This window comes from Nilaparvata lugens, chromosome 10 (genome assembly GCF_014356525.2).
Source record: "Nilaparvata lugens isolate BPH chromosome 10, ASM1435652v1, whole genome shotgun sequence".
NCBI classification, from domain to species: domain Eukaryota; kingdom Metazoa; phylum Arthropoda; class Insecta; order Hemiptera; family Delphacidae; genus Nilaparvata; species Nilaparvata lugens.
Window position 1 is genome coordinate 23,573,089 of NC_052513.1, and position 20,372 is coordinate 23,593,460.

Sequence of the window (20,372 nt, forward strand, 5' to 3'; positions counted from 1 at the left end):
CGGCCCCACTATTACAATGCGGCGCTTCCTAACAAGATGGCGGATTTTGGCGTCAGGGTATAGCCAAGTTTCCGTACTGTATGTATACTGTGTCCATACTGCATGCCTCCCAACAGACTATTCTTCTTAGACTATTCTCATTCATCTATAGCATCTTGGCTGTTTCAATGACTTTTCCAATGGTAGGCACAATCGATACAGGTCTGAAAACTGTAAGGATTTCAGGATCAACTTCTTGAAAATGGGCACTGACTTTGAGACAGTCTGGGAAAATCCCCTCTTAATTTTTATAATAATCTTAATTTTAATAATAAATGATTAATTATTATATCACAGATATTTTTAGATAATTATGATGCATTAATTTGATTAATTTTGAGTAAGATCATGGTATGTTTTAAAATATGAGAGCAAAAGTAGCAATGTTTCAATTCGAGTGTTTTGAAATTAGCGGTAAATTTAATTTCTACAAAAATGGCACTCAAGGTGGTCTTGGCGTCATGTAAAATGCATTGGTTGGACTGATAGCTCATACTGTGTAGAATTGTATTCTGTGATCTGTGATGGATGATGGAGGAGTGAGTGACGTTTGAATTGTTTTGTTGACGATTTGTAAGTAGACAATTTTTGATACTGTAAGCTTTTTGATATAATAATTGGTAAATACTCTCTCTTTTATTCAGCAAATAATTTTAGTAAATTTCAAGTATCCGTTTAGTATGACCAGTTTGGTGTGGTTACTCCCATGTGAAAAGTACCGTGATTTTATTATGACAGTTATAAAGATGACTGCTTATTTGATAATAATAGTGATCAATTTATATAATTATATAGACTAAATTAGAAAGTCGAATGTTTTTTAAAGTTTTTAGATAAAACTTCTAATAAAGAAATAATTGTGGTTGATTTCTATTGTGGCTTGTAGTTCTTGGGTTTAAATTGTATTACAATATTATTAATTTATCCTAATCCTATTACAGTTTTCATCAAATTTTTCATTTTGTAACATACCGTACTTATGGTATTTAGAATTTTTTTGTCTTAAAAGCATAAGTCATAAGCAGAGAACCTAACTTAGGTCCTATAAGAAAAACGTCTATTTACCTCTGTAGATACTATTAGCCTACTTGTAACTGAGTGTAGTTGGAGAAGGTTAGCTACGAAATGTTATGTCAACAGATTGTACAAATATCTAGCCAATTAACAATAAAATTAACCTATTCTAGAAGGAGCTATTTATTGTACATTGCACTCAAATTCAAATTTATTCACAATAAATTTACAGTAAACTCTATTGGAGTGTAGTTTAAATTTCTATACAGGGGTTAAGAGCTTCTCTCAATGAATTCAAATTGAGTATTTATAAAACGAATAATAAATTACCTACTTGAAGGGATCACCTGGTTTGATTTAAACTGTAAAGTTTACGTTATTACGTATATTCTGCACTCTTTGGGAATACAGTATACTTACTGGGTCAAAACACAAACCAAACCTGATCCTGATTGACAGAATCCCATAAATTAGTACACCACAGCCAAACAAATATGCTCCTAGGCATGACTGGATTTGTAATGTCAATATATATTATATTATATATCCTTCTTGAACAAAAAAACTTTATTATTGAGTAATAAGTTATGATTTTTTATTTTTCAGATTAATATGAAATTCCTGCATTGAGATGACCTCTTATCGTTCACGAAAAAACAAACCTGGGATATCGATATGAATAACTGCAGGGGTGAAGTTTATCACGAAAAGCAGGTAAGTTGATTAAGCTATTTTTTTTATTCCATATTCAAGAAGTTTTTTCCTGTTATGATACCATGTTACCTCACATGCTAAAAAGAATAGAATCATTGTAATCGAGATAAGGTTTAATTTCGTCTCATTATACTCAGTAATGTGGCTTTTTCAACTCATGTTAGAATTACAATATATATATATTTTCACGTTACATCATCTAAATACATTAGGCAACCAGTTGGTCGCCAGATAGCAACCATTGGCGGCGTGTGTTGAAAGAGCAAGTTCAGACACCAGGATTAGTCATCGTGAAACACCAGTCCTTGGCCAAAATGTGGTGGCCGCAACCCTAGTCCTAGTGAAATGAGCGCAATAAGAACCATAGTTATGCGACCCGTACAAATGGAGATGCAACGTTAGACAAGACTGCTGGCATAATGTAGGCTAATGCGAGCCTAATAGTTTCAAACTAATAGTACCTACTGTGGGACTGAGTCAATGACAAAGAATAAACTTGTCTTCCATAAATCTTTCAACTTTAAAGAAGAACATATACACTTCACAGCCTCTATAAAGTCAAGTTATTACTTGGTGCAGCGTGTGGATTCAATATTGAGATAGTTGTCTCTGTTTGATTCTTGTCTGATGGACTATAGATTTTATTGTTAATTATTGAATAATTTGTCAATAGTGAATTTCATAGGTGAATGGTGGCCGGTTAGCAATGGATCTCCAATATAAAAATGCTCCAGTTTTTTATATTCTTAGGCTGGCCACTAATGGTAGAATATGCTACCATATGTCATGTTTACATATTATACACATACACATGTTCATCATCAGTGATGATGAATATGTTTACATATTATACACATACACATGTTCATCATCAGTGAGAGGCGTCCTACATAAAATAAACAAGATAAAATCACAAATTATTATGAAAGAAAAATAATTTTACCTCAAATAGGCTAGAGCAGTGGGAAAAAATCGGAGATAGAAAAACCTATCCTCAAAAATTGTTGCTCGAGGCGTTTCGCTGTGATGACACAACAATGTTGACGACTGTGTATTATGCATGGTCAGTGACCAGCCTAGAGTTAGTTCACACTTGTGTCCTATGCGGTGGGTTCGTGATTGAATGTAGCACCTATTGCATATATTGTGTCAACAATTGTCATCGATTATAAACGTCCATAACAATTTCAAATTCCAGTATAAGCCAATCAAATTACTATTTCTAGAAAATTAACTGTTGAGATGAATCAGGTTTTCAGGTGAAGCAATCAATTGTTTTCAGGTGAAACAGTTGTGCGCGCTGCATGCATTGAACAACCTGTTCCAACAGCCTTGTACGTTCAGCAAAGAGGAGCTGGACACAATCTGCCAAGACTTGTCGCCCGACTGCTGGATCAACCCGCATCGTTCGGCACTCGGACTTGGCAACTATGACGTCAACATCATCATGGCCGCCCTCCAGAACAAGGGCTTCGAGGCTGTCTGGTTCGACAAGAGAAAGTAAGCGCTCAACACTGTTCTTATTGAACGGTGTTGAGATGAAGTCTCAAACAATCCCAAGAAATGTTGGTCAACTATAAATGAAGTTTCTGGTAGACCTAATAAAAAGTTAGCATTTCTGGTCAATGTTTTCACGCAGGATGGGCGGACTCAACAGAATGGTACCGATAATAACATCAATTTCAACAAGTATTTCGCCTCAGTGAGGAAGAGCTTGGCCGTCTCGCTAACTCCTATGGGTAAGCCAGAAATAAATTATTCCGATCATGCAGTCGAGTCAGTATTTGAATTTCAGCTTGTTACACAAGATGAGCTTAAGAACGTGATTGATAGCATGAGAGGTAATAGCGCCCCAGGCCACGATAGTATACCTGCCAGGGTAATCAAATAAAACGTTCACATCCTCCTATACCCTATTCAACATTTTTGTAAACTTGAGCTTACAAGCAAGTGAATTTCCAGACATTCTGAAAATTTCCAAAATACCTAACTCCAATCTATAAATCAGGCATAAAAAATAATTAGGCTACACCAATTATCGTCCCATTTCACTTCTGTCTATAATTTAAATAATCCTTGAAAGATGCGTAAAGATACAGTTAATGCAGTACTTGAACAGACATAATCTTCTATCCACCTCACAATACGGATTTCAAAAAACAAAAATATCATCCGACACATTATTTGATTCATCTAAATATATTGCAGATAATATAGAAACAAGTAACAAAGTAATTATCACCTATCTTGACCTTCAGTCGACAGGGAGAAGCTCTTGACAAAACTAGAGATGATGGTAATCAAACAACCAGCTTTAAAGTGGTTCAAGAGCTACTAAAAGACAGAGTCCAATATGTTCAGTTCAATTCAATTCGTTTATTTCCACTTGGCATACAATACATGTACATATTTATATTTGATATTCAACAAAATAAGAATCATATTTTTACAAAAACAGTACAAAGAACATATTGATTGAGTGGAATTCCCCCAGTAAGACTATGCGTCTGAGACAGTTCTGGGGGACAGTTCCTGCAAGCAGTATTATTCAGTAGTTATATGGTATTATATTTACTATAAATTACAAAACTAAGATTCAGATAACAGTAGGTGAATTATAAGTGATAACATTATAGTGTTGGGTGTAGCTTGATATCTAGAGTGGGAGAGCAAGAGGACCCAAAGACCGGTGGTAATTTATTGTTTTATTTATTTACAACAATATGGGAGCATACGGGAAAACCCCAAAAATTGCTCCCTAATCAGAAAAAATTACAATAATCACTTTACAAAGAAATTGAAAATCGAGAGAAAGAAACAAGGAAGAAACTATTTCATATTAGTGGAGAAAAAAAATGTCATGATAAACTAAATAATATACTGAATACTAGATACTATACTATGTACTAGAAACCATTTACAATATGAGAAAATAATAAGAGGGGAATCAAGAAATTACAAATAACATTCCAAGAATGATGTGAATTATATGTTGAGAATAAATTGAGAATAAGAATGAGGTGAATGATAACAGAGCTAAGAATGAAAGGAAGTCATCTACTAAATATGGTACTCTATGTAAGTTGATGAGGTCTAGCGTGGGAAAAATAGGTGTCACATTGGGTGAAGCTGCTTACATGCCTTCTTGAACTGACTGGGATTCATATGAAAAAGGTCTAGGTGAAAACTATGGTAATTATAAAGATTCATCATGCGGTTGATTGGAGAATTGAAGTGACTATTGGAGTTGCATTGGGGAGGAAGATATCTGAAGCCGGAACGCCGTGAAACAAGACACATTCAGCAATGAAAGGAGGTAGGTTGATTGAACACGGTTGTTCAATATATTATATAGGAACAAGAGAAATCTACAGCTCCTAGATGCTTCCAGGGATTGCATATCAAATATGGCTCTTAGGTTAGCTGTGGGAAAATTGAAAGGACAACATTTTAAAACGCTTGAAATATACAATCCTTAAAAATTCACTTTGAATTCTTTCTAATTCCAGCTCATGAGATGCCAGATATGGATGCCATACTTCAGAGCAGTAGTTTAATAAACTTCTGATAAGTGTCTTATATAATAGGATAAGAATATTGTGATTATCAAATTGAGAGCAGGTTCTCCGAATGAATCCAATCTCTTAACATGCTCTGGAACTTCTCACATGATCATTGAAATTGAGCTCAGGATCAAAAATCACACCAAGGTCTTTAAAATGGTCCACTCGCTTAACTGTTTGGTTATTGATTCTATAAAATAATGGGATTTTGCGGATCTCTTTGTTTTGTGAAAGACAACTTAGCACATTTACCAATATTAACTCTGAGCTGATTTCTCAAGCACCAATCAAACAAACTATCTACATCACTTTGAAGCAGCTGACAATCAGTTTCAGACCTAATCACCCTGAAGATCTTCACATCATCTGCATACAGCAGACAAGACTTTATGAATATTATGAAGAGCAAAGGCCCCAAATTTGAACTCTGTGGAACGCCTGATGGGCTACTGGAAGATCTGGAATGAAGACCACCAACAGAAGCAAATTGATTCCGATCAGACATATAGGAGAGAATAAATCCAGCACTTGACAGTGAAAACCCAAAGGATGACAATTTCCGGAACAAAATTGTGTGGTTTAAAGTATCAAAAGCTTTTGATAAATCTGTATACACAGTGTCAACACGAGTACCTGCATCAAGACAAGCTGATACCTCACTCCGGAAATGCAATAAATTAGTCACTGTAGACCTGCCTGGCAAAAATCCATGCTGGCTATCAGCAATCCACGGTTCTATATGATTGAAATTTTTTTTATTAATACATTTTTCGAAAATATTTGCAAAACAATTAATAATAGATATTGGACGGTAGTTTTCAACATATTGTGTGCTCCCAGCTTTAAAAATGGGAATTACTTTGGCTTGCTTCAACAGATCAGGAAACGTGGATGTTTTCAGTGCTAGATTGAAAATGAACTCAAGCGGTTCAATAAACAAATCAGAGCAGCCCTTGATGACATACGGTGGAACCAAGTCTGGACCAACAGATCCATTACCTTTCAAGCTCCGTATAGAATTAATTATATCAGTCATTGAGATAGAATTCAAGTGGAAAGGGGAGTGACCAATTGTGTCATCAAAAACTCCAGCATGATTGTCGCTTCTGTTGAAAGCAGATGAGAAATAATCTGCAAACGCCTCTGGAATCTCAGTACCTGTGACAAAATTATTATTCCATCTCATAAAATTCTCTGACCGCTTACCCTTCCGATTATTATTTATATATGACCAGAAGCTCCTCATGTCACCACCAATACTTGACTGAACTGAATTCATATAAGCCTGGTAAGCTTGAGAAATTTCAAGTTTCAAAGCAGATCCCAATCTTCTAAATTTCTCGTCGTGATAAGCCCAGACTCTCCTCTTTCGGGCACATTTCTCCTTCCGCTTGATGTCTTGAATTATATCCCTAGTATACCACCGAAGGTACCTGCCAATCCGATCACCAGCGGCTCTTTTAGGAACACACAGGTCAAAACATGAGTAAACTATGTTATAGAAAACTTCAGTTGCCTCATTGACTTCTGAACATGAATAGACAGCGTTCCAATCAGCGTCTCTCAGAGAATCATACAAGCAAAGAAAATCAGCTCTCTTGAAAACATATTGAAATTTGTCATTTGATTCATCTCCGTGATCTGCCCTCATGTGAAGCAATGGAAAAGAAATGGAAAGTGTAGGATGATGGGTATCCTCGGGAACCAAACAGTCATCGCATCTTGAAACATTAACATGGAACGAGCTAAGAACCAAATCCAAAGTCCGATTATTACAATTGACAATTCCATTATAAGACTCTAAGCCCATCACCCCCATGAAAAGTCCCAATGCAGCTGCCAGACGAGACCCTCTACTGAAGTCAAAGTTAGAGCCACCTATTTCGGGAATATTCCAGTCACCAATGACTATTACATTGCTATTTGAAATTTCATTGAATGATTCGATCGATTCAAAATATCTAAGATAAGTCTCATAGGAAGTCGATGGTTTAAAATAAACAGCGTTGATGTAGTACGGATCTTTATTATTTAATAAAATCTTAATCCAGATAGATTCGAAAACCGGTGATGAAAATTCTGATAAAATTCTGTAGTACGGCCTTAAGAAAACTGCGAACAGCAACAAGTACTCCACCACCCCTCAACCCCTGATCACCAAACCTATCCCTGCGGAAGACAGTGTACCGCTCATCGAACAATTCCTCATTATGGAATCCATCGTACAACCATGCTTCAGTGAGGACAATTGCATCAGCATCACACTCTAAAACCTTCCGGAAAAAGCTTGGAACTTTGGAACGCAGACCTCTAACATTTTGGTATAAGATATTGAAATCCAGTATTATGAGCAAAAAAATGAACAAAATGAAATAAAAGAAAAATATATATGGGAGAAGAATGAAATATGATAGGTGATTACAGCAATATTTTAAACTGAGGATGATAAAAATTATGTGATGAAGTATCAAGTATTATTATCTTATTAGTATTTGTTTAATAAAGTATAACACTAGCCTGTCCATGGACATTATAATAACATTAGATGAGATTTACCTAACCAACTCTTGATTCAAAGAAGAAGAAAAAAATAAAGTAACTCCAACTGATACATGCGATTTAAAACCATGTAAGAATAAAAATTGTGAAAACAGCAGCAATCGATTTAATTTAGAATTTAAAATTGTTGGTAATCCTAAAAGTACGGAAGCTTAGATTGTTTATCATTTAATGCCCTATATATATATTGCTATTGAACTGCCATTATATTGAAGGTTACGATGAGCCTAGCTGTATTGCTAACGAAAAGCAAAAGTGACCTATCTTTTGTAGGCCTCTATTATGTTTTGAAACTTTAAATACTTAATGTACGTGAGGTATGAATATATAAATGAATCTAGCATTTCGAAATATTAATGTATAAAGTTATTCCCCAATGCATTTACTCTTCCTAGGTGTGAAATCTGTCTAAGAAAAAGAGTGGACTGTATAAAGGGTGAATTTGTAGGTTATGAAATTTAGTAGAGTAATCAGAAACTAACAAAATCCACATATAAATTTGAAGGGAGGAAATTCCAATGTGCTTACATAATATGTATTGAATAAAAGCAAATTGGGATTTAAAGCAAATGGCAACTCAGGATTGAGATTGAAATAAAAAATACCAAATGAAAGGTTGAATATAATCACAACTTTAATTAAACTGTTTGTAATGCAAATAATAACTGAGAGAACTATGAGAAATTTAGAACAGTGAATGATTAAACCAAATTAATCAACAGGCTTGATAAATAATGAAGGGTTACTGAATATTGAAAAATCACAATTAAGCTGCCAGACGAGACCCTCTACTGAAGTCAAAGTTAGAGCCACCTATTTCGGGAATATTCCAGTCACCAATGACTATTACATTGTTATTTGAAATTTCATTGAATGATTCGATTAATTCAAAATATCGAAGATAAGTCTCATAGGAAGTCGATGGTTTAAAATAAACAGCGTTGATGTAGTACGGATCTTTATTATTTAATAAAATCTTAATCCAGATAGATTCGAAAACCGGTGATGAAAATTCTGATAAAATTCTGTAGTACGGCCTTAAGAAAACTGCGAACAGCAACAAGTACTCCACCACCCCTCAACCCCTGATCACCAAACCTATCCCTGCGGAAGACAGTGTACCGCTCATCGAACAATTCCTCATTATGGATTCCATCGTACAACCATGCTTCAGTGAGGACAATTGCATCAGCATCACACTCTAAAACCTTCCGGAAAAAGCTTGGAACTTTGGAACGCAGACCTCTAACATTTTGGTATAAGATATTGAAATCCAGTATTATGAGCAAAAAAAATGAACAAAATGGAATAAAAGAAAAATATATATGGGAGAAGAATGAAATATGATAGGTGATTACAGCAATATTTTAAACTGAGGATGATAAAAATTATGTGATGAAGTATCAAGTATTATCTTATTAGTATTTGTTTAATAAAGTATAACACTAGCCTGTCCATGGACATTATAATAACATTAGATGAGATTTACCTAACCAACTCTTGATTCAAAGAAGAAGAAAAAAAAAAGTAACTCCAACTGATACATGCGATTTAAAACCATGTAAGAATAAAAATTGTGAAAACAGCAATCAATTTAATTTAGAATTTAAAATTGTTGGTAATCGTAAAAGTACGGAAGCTTAGATTGTTTATCATTTAATGCCCTATATATATTGCTATTGAACTGCCATTATATTGAAGGTTACGATGAGCCTAGCTGTATTGCTAACGAAAAGCAAAAGTGACCTATCTTTTGTAGGCCTCTATTATGTTTTGAAACTTTAAATACTTGAACGTGAGGTATGAATATATAAATGAATCTAGCATTTCGAAATATTAATGTATAAAGTTATTCCCCAATGCATTTACTCTTCCTAGGTGTGAAATTTGTCTAAGAAAAAGAGTGGACTGTATAAAGGGTGAATTTGTAGGTTATGAAATTTAGTAGAGTAATCAGAAACTAACAAAATCCACATATAAATTTGAAGGGAGGAAATTCCAATGTGCTTACATAATAGGCCTATGTATTGAATAAAAGCAAATTGGGATTTAAAGCAAATGGCAACTCAGGATTGAGATTGAAATAAAAAATACCAAATGAAAGGTTGAATATAATCACAACTTTAATTAAACTGTTTGTAATGCAAATAATAACTGAGAGAACTATGAGAAATTTAGAACAGTGAATGATTAAACCAAAATTAATCAACAGGCTTGATAAATAATGAAGGGTTACTGAATATTGAAAAATCACAATTAAATGCTCAAATTGAAAAGGAGCTCAAGTAACAAATACAAGAGTAATTAAAAACTTGAATCAGCACAATTTGTTATGAAAAGTTTTATAAGAATAAGAAAGTTCAAAATCAAACAAATGATGATCGATTACAAAAGTTCTACAATAAATTTAGAATGAATAAGCTGAACAACAGTAGTCGCAAAGTTAAGGTAATAATCGATACATAAGACAAGATCTGCAAAGGTGCAAGAATCAAGATATTGAATGAATTAGTAGCCTGATTGATATTGTTCTCATTGATGACATGGTTCCAGTTTTGGCAAGACAGAGAATATTTCACATCTTCCCAATCAGTTTCCACGTAATATTTAGCTTTGTTATGAGATGGGATAGGTTCAGGTGTAGAAAATTTTATGCAAACGGTATAGTGATCTGTGATTGAGGTTTGAATTACTACTGATGTCACCTCAAATAAGGGAGACAGCTTGATAAAATAGTGATCAATGCAGGTGTTGCTAGCTGACCTGGTTACTTTGTCAACACAGCAAACGAGACCTGCATCGTTCAGCACATCTACAAACCTCTCTTCTATTGATTGAGAAGTGACATTTAAAACAATACAATTCATATCACCAGCAAGAATTTTTATACACTTATCATTATTCGTATTCCTCTGATTGTTATATTACGAATCAATTGAGTCAATGAAAATTCCAAGACTGGAATTGGGACTACGATAGCAGGCTAATAGTTCACATGGCACCCCGGCCCAGTCGAAGGTAAGGGAGAGATAAGTTGCAATACAGCCTAATTGAAGCTCGCGACAAGCAGCAGATATTTCACTATCTATATAATATACTACTACTCCATCGCTTTGATTGATATTATTGAATGATCTGAACAAACATAACCTGGGATTTCCATCAAATCACTCTCATCACCTAACCAAGCTTCAGTTAGGATTATACATGTAAAACGATAATTGAGGCTTTGTAATAATATGCTAAATTCATCAATATTTCTCTTATAACTCCTAATATTTTGTTGGATAACTGTAAACTTTTGATGGGTTGCACTCCCGGATCCCCCGCTCTCAAGAAATTTACAACGGAAATTTTGAATATCGGTACACTCTACACAATCTATAGGTGCTGTATCTAATAATTCTACTGCATCTCTTATCATAATAAGACAAAAAGAAGAAATAATAAAAAAGCCGTCCGACCAGCAGTAAGAACGTTAAGAGAGTAATTGACCGCATAAAGGAATATTCATATGAACATAGTGAGTACCTTTCAAAAATGTAAGAAAAATGAAAAACAAGAAAGGAAATATAAGTATTGAAACAAAGTTGACTTTGATAATATTATATTCCTTTGCTTTCACGCAGATTATGAACGTTTGCAATTGAGTAGCGATAAGCTGCATGGGACTAGCTTTTAGTGCTGAAGGCCTGTTTATCAAATTCTAATGATAAGAATTTGACCACCTTTTGTAGGCCTCTTTTTTATTGAACCTTACCAGTGGAAGACAGTATATAAAGGTATATATTTGCTCTCTGAGCAACAATCCTCTTCTTTCCTCACTCCATTCCTCAAATGCGTATAGTTAAAGCTGTTATTGAATGTTTTTAAGAATAGTATAAACTGCTTGAATTTTGTACACAAAAGAAAAGGCTAAATCTGATAGAATCAACAACAATACAGTAGCCTATTATAGAAAGGAAGAAGGATACATAATATTAGTCTCCATTCAGTAAGTTGGTACGGTATTTGTAGATATGATAAGTTAATTCGAATATAAAATGACATAATTATCTTTGGAGATGATTAATTCTTGAATAAATGTAAAGAATAGGCTAGAATGTACTATGGAACAATGTAACTTTGTTTGATCTAGTTTATAATGATCATTATTGAAGATAATCAATTGTTGGTGTAAGGTAGTACACTGTGTGAATTTCATATCTATTTATTGTATAAATATGTCCTTGAATAATTAGACAGGAATGGAGTAGCGCAATAGTGATGGTAGATGTTGCAATTTGCATGAACAGTATGAGTTACTTTCTTGAAAGATTGAGTATTATCTAAGTGTCTCATCCTCTAGGGCTAGAACGTTGAAACAGTGCTTCATTATCAGCATAGAATATTTTAAGTTACAAGATATGCTAATTTTAATGCAGAGTGATCTTTCGACATACTTTATTCTTATCATTTCTATCTGAATACTACTTTTTTCTGTTGGTGATTTAATTGGAAGTAATCGCGCATTACTAACCATCAACTTGAGTTCTCAAACAGATTACCACATCCATCTTATTATGTGAGGCTTTAATGCCTAAATAGAAGATAGTAGATATATACTACTGGAGGATATATAAACAAAATACTATATTAATCGAATACACTTCTACGAGTACAAAAAGAAAAGGATAACACCGAGAAAAAATTAATGAAATCATGAGCACAAGTCCGTACTAAGTCCAATGCAAATAATTAAAATTATTCCTGAATGAAAATAATTCAAATGAAATAGATATAATGCTCAGTAGTGTTTTTGGAAATAATAAAAAATAGAATACTTTACGTAACTGAAAAACTCTACTCACAGTCAAAAGCACACCAACCAAAAAACGTTTCTCAAACCCCCTTATTATTTCACTTCACTGGCGATGTTAGGTTCGGAGTTGGTGGGCGGGGGAGCTGCTATGCTGGCTTCGCTGTTGTTTGGCGGCGGCGTCGTCGGAACCCGATCTCGGCTGGCGATGCTCTCCACATGTGCGAGGTCTCGCACGCGAAACGGACGCTGCTCCGCCCGATACTTTCGCCATGATCTGACAATCCGAAGTCCAAACAGCCGATAGCTTATTGTTTTTCAGCAATTCTCTGGCAGCGTTAAATATATCTCTTGTTTCAGGAGTTAGATGCTCGTTCATATAAATAGGGTTGTCGGGAAATGCTATATTAAGGATAGTTTGAGTGGCCTGGAGAAAGTTGATTACGGGGTTGTGCAGGGGGGTACTCTTGGGCTTATTCTCTCCCTGATATAGCCTATGTTAATAATCTACCACTGCTGAGCATCAAAAGTAAACTTTTATTATTTGCTGATGATACGGCTGTGGCCTCAACTGGTAAACTATGGGAGGACGCATACAGGAATGCTACGGCTGACTTGTCTAGAATAAAGGCCTGTTTGACCACAACTCTTTGACTGTCAATAGCAACAAGACCAAGTACATGCCTATAGTAACCCGTAATCAGCAAGATCCAGGACACAAATACCTGAAACTCCTCTCATGTGGGGACTCTACTTCAATTTCCTGCAACTGTGAAAACTTAGAAAGAGTTAATCAATATAAGTACCTTGGGATAACAATTGATAACACCTCAAGTTGGAGTCCGCACATCCAGTTGGTGAAACAACGACTTAGAAGGCTACTGTATGCTTTTTCCCAGTTAAGTCAAGTTTTGACTAAGAAGCAGTGTAAGACAGTCTATTATGCATACGTCCAGTCTATTATAAAGTATAGCATAATGGTTTGGGGAGGCCTTCCCGCTGCCCTCGTGGAACCACTTGCGGTGTCGCAGAGACAAATTATCAAAACTGTTTTTAATAAGGAATGCCGATATCCAACAACACAACTTTTTACAGAATTTCCAGTTTTAAATGTGAGGCAATTGTGCATTAAATCTCTATTGATGTACCTAAAAACTAATAAACTTAAAATTTTATCAGATATTTTACATACCTATCCTACATTTGTATATTTATAGAGCTAACTTAGGTCTTGCGACGTCGCAGGTGGTTCATGGAGTGGATCTGAGGACACTTTTCATTTGGCTCAAATGGTCTATCGTAATTTTCCTGCTGAGATAAAAACTGATATGGATGAACGCAGTGTGGCTGCATTCAAGCGTAAGGTGGAGTGGTGGCTATACCGCCTGGGCTGGGAGACGTCAGAAAGCCTGCTTCAGTCTGTTTATTGGCACTAAGATCATCTCTATTAATTTGATAGTTTTTCTTATACATACATAGATTTTTGAGAGCTTATGTATTGTCATACCTTTCTTCTCTTTATATTTACCATATATTTCATTCAATCTTTCATAGATGTACATTTCTTCATTACTATACTCTTTTTAATGGTCACTGGCGAATCAGCTGATTTCTGTTCCTCGGTAGTTTTTACTTTCCTTGCCCCATTACCATAGGTAAGGAAAGTATTGCTTTCCGAAAAAAATTAAGGTACCCCAATTTCTAAATTTCTATACGTTTCAAGGTCCCCTGAGTGCAAAAAAGTGGTTTTTGGGTGTGTGTGTGTGTGTGTGTATGAGTGTATGTGTGTCTGTGTACACAATATCTCATCTCCCAATTAACGGAATGACTTGAAATTTGGAACTTAAGGTCCTTACAATATAAGAATCCGATACGAACAATTTCGATCAAATGCAATTCAAGATGGCGGCTAAAATGAAGAAAATGTTGTCAAAAAAGGGGTTTTTCGCGATTTTCTCGAAAACAATCAATCAATCAAGAATATTCTTTATTCCAAAAATACAGTAAGTACAAAAATGATGAATAATATAAAATATAAAATACGAATAATTATGTACTTAAATTAAGTTTCCATATTATAGGTTATGGAATGAGCGTACATGGGCACTGTGGCCTGTGCGTAGACTCGAGTTGAAATTTCAAGTAGGTATAGTGAATCTTTATGAAGGGGGAGAAGGAAGAGAGCCAAAATTAATTCAATTTATGAGGGCAATTTCATTCAAATGAATGTCATAGTTTTGTATCGTAGAAAGTCATTCTGTATTGTAATGTTCGTCTGTATCGTATATAGCCAGTCTGTATCGTATGGAGTCAGACAGTATTGGTAAAGAGTCAGTAAAAGTCATGTTAATTTTGCAGTCAGGTGAGTCCGCCGCCCGCCTAGACCAGAGCCACAGCCTCCTCCTCACTTATTTCAAACAACCAATATTTCAATCTTTTTTTGAAAATTGGAAGACTTACAGCTGAAAAAATGTTATTTTGCGGAAATAATCTTTTATAATTACGATATATTACTTGAGATAAGAAGAAGCAATTTGTTGTTGAGAAGGATCTTTTCAGCTGGATAGATCTGATCCCAAAACTGTGGCTGCATATCTCGTGTTGTGAGAATGTAGAGATGGTATGAAAATTGAACCAAAATGTTTATAAACATGAGTGAATAATTTTTTTTATGTATAAACCCTTTATGTATAATTTTTTCAAGGGTAAAACTCTAATTTCCTGAAATGATAAAGATGAGGGGTATCTTCGACATTTACGAAAGCCAGCTTTAAGGATTGCTTTTTGAATAATTTCTAGTCTTCTTAGATGGGTGCGGTAGGCTGCTCCCCATGCTAAGATGCCATATGAGAGGCGAGACTGTACAAAGGCGAAATAAGCTACTTTAAGTTCGTTAAAATTGAGAATTTCTCCAAGCTGCCTGAATGCAAATATATATTTACGTAAGGTTTTCAATTGGAAGTCAATATGTTGTATCCACTTAAGTCTGGAATCAAAAATGACGCCCAGATACTTATATGAAAAAACTTGTTCAATACTTTGACATTTGCACGAATTATTTAAAAAGTCATTACAATTATGAATTTTAAGATCCTCTAGATTGTAATCCGTTGAATGAGTTAATGCAATTGGCAGGAACTTGGTTTTAGATATATTTAGTGATAATATATTTTGATCAAGCCATTTTTTAACAATATGTAGATCAGATAGAGCTCTGTTTCTGGTTTCAAGCCAAGTGCTTCCCTGAACAAGGATTAAAGTATCATCAGCGAAAAGGAAGATTTCACCATTCAAAGTTAATCTTGAGATATTATTAATATAAATTGAAAAAAGTATTGGGCCCAGGGTACTTCCCTGAACCACTCCAAAATTTATTGGTGACTTCCCTCCCTCTGCCCCACATATAGATACTTATTGCTGTCTGTTTGTAAGGTAGCTGGAAAACCAGTCAATTGCCTTACCCACAATTCATATTGCTCTCAATTTATCAATCAACTTATTTCTGTCTACACTATCGAAGGCTTTTTTGAGATCAAGAAATATCATCAAAGCCTTCAAATTACCTGACACAGCACTATGCAAAGCTTTGTTTACATCAAACATCACATCAGAAACACATCTGTCTCTCCTAAAGCCATATTGTCGGTCTGTAATAATGTTATTCAATGTGAGGTAAGCAACAAGTTGCTCCTTGTCAATTTTTTCTAGAATTTTGGAGAAAACTATTAGTAGAGAAATCGGTCTATAATTATTTTTATCTGAAAAACAGCCCGTTTTATAAAGTGGAAAAACTATGGCAATCTTATAAAAATATCAGGAAAAACTCCATTGGTCAAACTCAGATTTATTATATGAAGGAGAGGTTTAAGGATTATCTTTGAGGAGACAGGCCCAGATCCGGTCGTAACCAGGCGCTGAACCACCTCTTAGTGCGGTCACACACCTTAACACGTCCTGCTCAGAAACAGGATGAAACGCAAATTCTGTGTCTACAACATAGTCAGTATCATTCACTATCAGAGCACCACCTGAGTCGATCAAACGAGCTAGATTCTCTCCTACTGCAGCAAAAAAATGTTGGAATCATTTGCTACATCTCTGCAGATAGTGAGATCCAACGGCTCCAACGATTTTGATTAAATTAATACCTAGAATATTCATTGATAAGCTCTATCAACTGCCACAAGTCCCATATCTGTAAAAATTTCAGGAGCTGCGCCCCATCTATGCAAAATTTGATTTTAGATTTCTAATTATCAGGCTTCAGATACAAATTAAACAAAAAATTTTGAGCGGAAAAGATTATGAAAGTCTAAAGAGTATGAAAATCTCTAATGTTCAGTAACATTTCCACTTAAAATTGAAAATAAGCTCGAAATTCGAGAAAATGTGATTATCCAATTGCAAACTGTTGGCAACTGTTGATTCTATTAAATGATTCACTATGAAGAAATAGCAAACCTCGTATGTCTCCAGCGTTATTGTCCTGTCACGAGCTGGTTAAGATCTTTGTTTATAAGTTGACTTGAGATGCGCGTGAACACTAGCGTCAGGTGATCAATTTTCATAACGGCAAGGAAAGTTGTGTGAGTGCGCCAAACCAGATTTTTTTTATGAGAATTTACCATTTTTTTCCTTTCCATGGAATGATAAGAATTTATTCATAGCCTAGTTCAATTCTTGAATCTGTATGTTACTCTGATAAATCCTTTTCTGTTTTCCTCAATGAACAATCTAATATTTAATTTCAGAATTATATACAAACTATTTTGTACTTACCTTCTTGTTAACAAAGTCGGACATTCTATTACCTATATAATATTATGAATAGACTATTGGCTACCCACTGTAACAGGAACCCACCCCTTACACTCAGACGAATAGTCTTGTAGGGGTATTCCAGTAAAACATTGTCTGTATTACAATGTTACCTTAGTATTTAATTTATGGATTAAAGAATATTTGAAATTGTAAATACTGTGAAGAGCGTAGTCAAGTTTGCTTGTGTAAAATGAATGTATTTCACAAACTTGAATTCAAGTTTACAAGAACAGAAACGTAAATCCACTATACCAATATGGCCCCTTCTTGAAGTTGTGTTAATTCAAGTAGATGTTGAACATGTTTCACTTATCAAATCAAATCCAGTTTTATTTTCCGAAATGCACATTACAATCAATTTTTAACAGTATCAATATTACATGAGTACCCCTATAAGACTATAATACGTCTGTGTGTAGGGGTGAGTTCTAGGTAACCAACAGGATCTAGATCTACTGCGTTAAATCAATTTATAGGCTGCAATGGCCTGCATAATTTTCCAGTACAGAAGTAATTACATTTTATATAGCCTAACTAAAACACATTAATAACATATCATACCAAAACGTATAGTACTGTAATATTATAGTTGAAGCGCTAAATGTTAAAAGGGCATCAGTCATTTTTTTCGATTTTCATATTTTGACATAATCTTGTTCTTTGATATTCGACCTAATGTTTTGTGTTGAAACGGCATCATTCCATGCATTATTACAGTCACAGAAGGCATTGGAAATAACAGATTTTTGTTGAAATGTAACATTATCTCTATAACATTTATTGTGATATCTCACTTCACATGTGAAGTCTCACTTCAAAAAAATCAGACTCTTTCCTGACAATTGCCTAGGCCAAAAGAGAAATTCTGGATTACAAGAAGTGTTTGGGAAAATACTAAAAGAAAACAACAGTATGCATCGAAATAGCCAAAGAAGAAAGAAGCAAAAATAAATTTTGACATAAGTGCACTGAATCATTTTTATATGAATCTGACAAGAAAGGCTTCATCACAGCTAACCGTTTCATCAATGGAATGAACTTGATTCGAATACATTCTTCATGCACGAGAATGTGCTAAGCTACCACTCCCAACCAAGCTTACCCATTAGGAAAAGTTCTTATCAAGGTGGCAAAGCTGACTGACATTGGGAAAGTAATAAAGTACATAACACATGATAATGCGCAATTCTATAACGAATTGATTAACTGGCCATCTTCAGCTGTTCAAGATGCTGATGATGATGAATGAACTGTGAACTTTAAACATAGAAAACTATGGTCTACCTATAATATTGTCAATTATTTTATTTTATTTTTACTTTCCTTGCCCTATTACCATAGGTAAGTATTGCTTTCCGAAAAAAATTAAGGTACCCCAATTTCTAAATTTCCCCTGAGTTCAAAAAAGTGGTTTTGGTTATTGGTTTGTATGTGTGTGTGTGTGTGTGTGTGTGTGTGTGTGTGTGTGTGTGTGTGTGTGTGTGTGTGTATGAGTGTTTGCGCGTCTGTGTACACAATATATCTCATCTCCCAATAATTAACGGAATGACTTGAAATTTGAACTTAAGGTCCTTACACTATAAGGATCCGAGACGAACAATTTCGATCAAATGCAATTCAAGATGGCGGCTGAAATGGCGCAAATGTTGTCAAAAACAGGGTTTTTCGTGATTTTCTCGAAAATGGCTCCAAAGATTTTGATCAAATTTATACTTAAAATAGTCATTGATAATCTATATCAACTGCCACAAGTCCCATATCTGTAAAAATTTCAGGAGCTCCGCCCCATCTATGCAAAGTTTGATTTTAGATTTCCAATTATCAGGTCTCAGATATAATTTAAACGAAAAGTCTCGAGTGGAAAAGATTGAGCATGAAAATCTCTACAATTAATGCTTCGTAACATTTTCACCTAAAATTGAAAATAAGCTTGAAATTTGAGAAAATTGATTCCATTAAATCATTCACTATGAAGAGATAGCAGATCTCGTGTGTATCCAGCGTTATTGTCCTGTCACCAGCTGACTCAGATCTTTGAATAGTGACTCAAAAATATTGACAAAAATTCACATTTCACTTTATGCAGTTATTTGTTGTTTCCCACATATTAACTTCCTGTGACGGAAGCCCTTTTAACATTTAGCGCTGCAGTTATAACTCCATAACAAAGATATTTAGGAAAAAGTTTATAGAAATTAAATAATATTAATAATAACAAATAAATCATATTAAAGATTTTGTATACAAGAGTAGTGACAACATCTTTCCACATCTTTATTTATTTATTATTTATTTATTAGGTTAGCAAAAATAATACAACAATCGGAAAAGAAAAAACAAGCTATTGCCAAAAACTTCTTCAATTTCCTAATTTAGTTTCAAATTGTCCAAATATTATTGGCTACATAGGTTATGTCCATTTTAATTTCTACACCAAATCACAATCTAAAAATATAAATTAGAATTAAACAAGTAGATCTTTCTACTATGTACTCATAAAAGTATTTAAAGAAAATGTGAATAAAACGTAAAAAATAATAAAATGAAGGTATTGAAGTTTTCTTACACAGGAGGTAGCAGTGATTCAACTTTAATCTTGAAGGTACAATCTAACCTACCGTTATCACAATCGGTGGACTCAATTTGAAACTTCACTATTTTATGTTTGCTATGGGAAAGGCAATCAGGCTTCACAGCACTCATTTCAAAAAACACATCTCAGCCAGGATAAAGGGCAACGAAAATTCAAAGTTTGCTGAACACATATGATGTTAGGTGCTATGTTGAACTCATTTCATTCATTTACAAAATAAAAATATTTTTTCACCAGTAAATAATTCCGGCGTATATAATAATAGAGTAAG

General features: G+C 34.4%; 1 protein-coding gene across 3 annotated transcripts in view; it reads left to right on the top strand.

Annotated features, from left to right (window-relative positions):
• The first annotated feature begins 169 nt into the window (after nt 1-169).
• LOC111058360 (josephin-1) overlaps nt 170-20,372 on the top strand; it is a 50,842-nt gene continuing 30,639 nt past the window's right edge. The window contains exons 1-3 of one of the 3 annotated variants that reach the window (XM_022345875.2): nt 170-612; nt 1,660-1,767; nt 3,050-3,267. In XM_022345875.2, the coding sequence (XP_022201567.2) occupies nt 1,729-1,767; nt 3,050-3,267 (257 nt within the window). In that variant the 5' untranslated portion in view covers nt 170-612; nt 1,660-1,728. Of the gene's footprint in view, nt 755-1,659; nt 1,768-3,049; nt 3,268-20,372 lie in introns of all 3 variants that reach the window. The other 2 variants (XM_022345876.2, XM_022345877.2) reach the window with 2 other exon arrangements.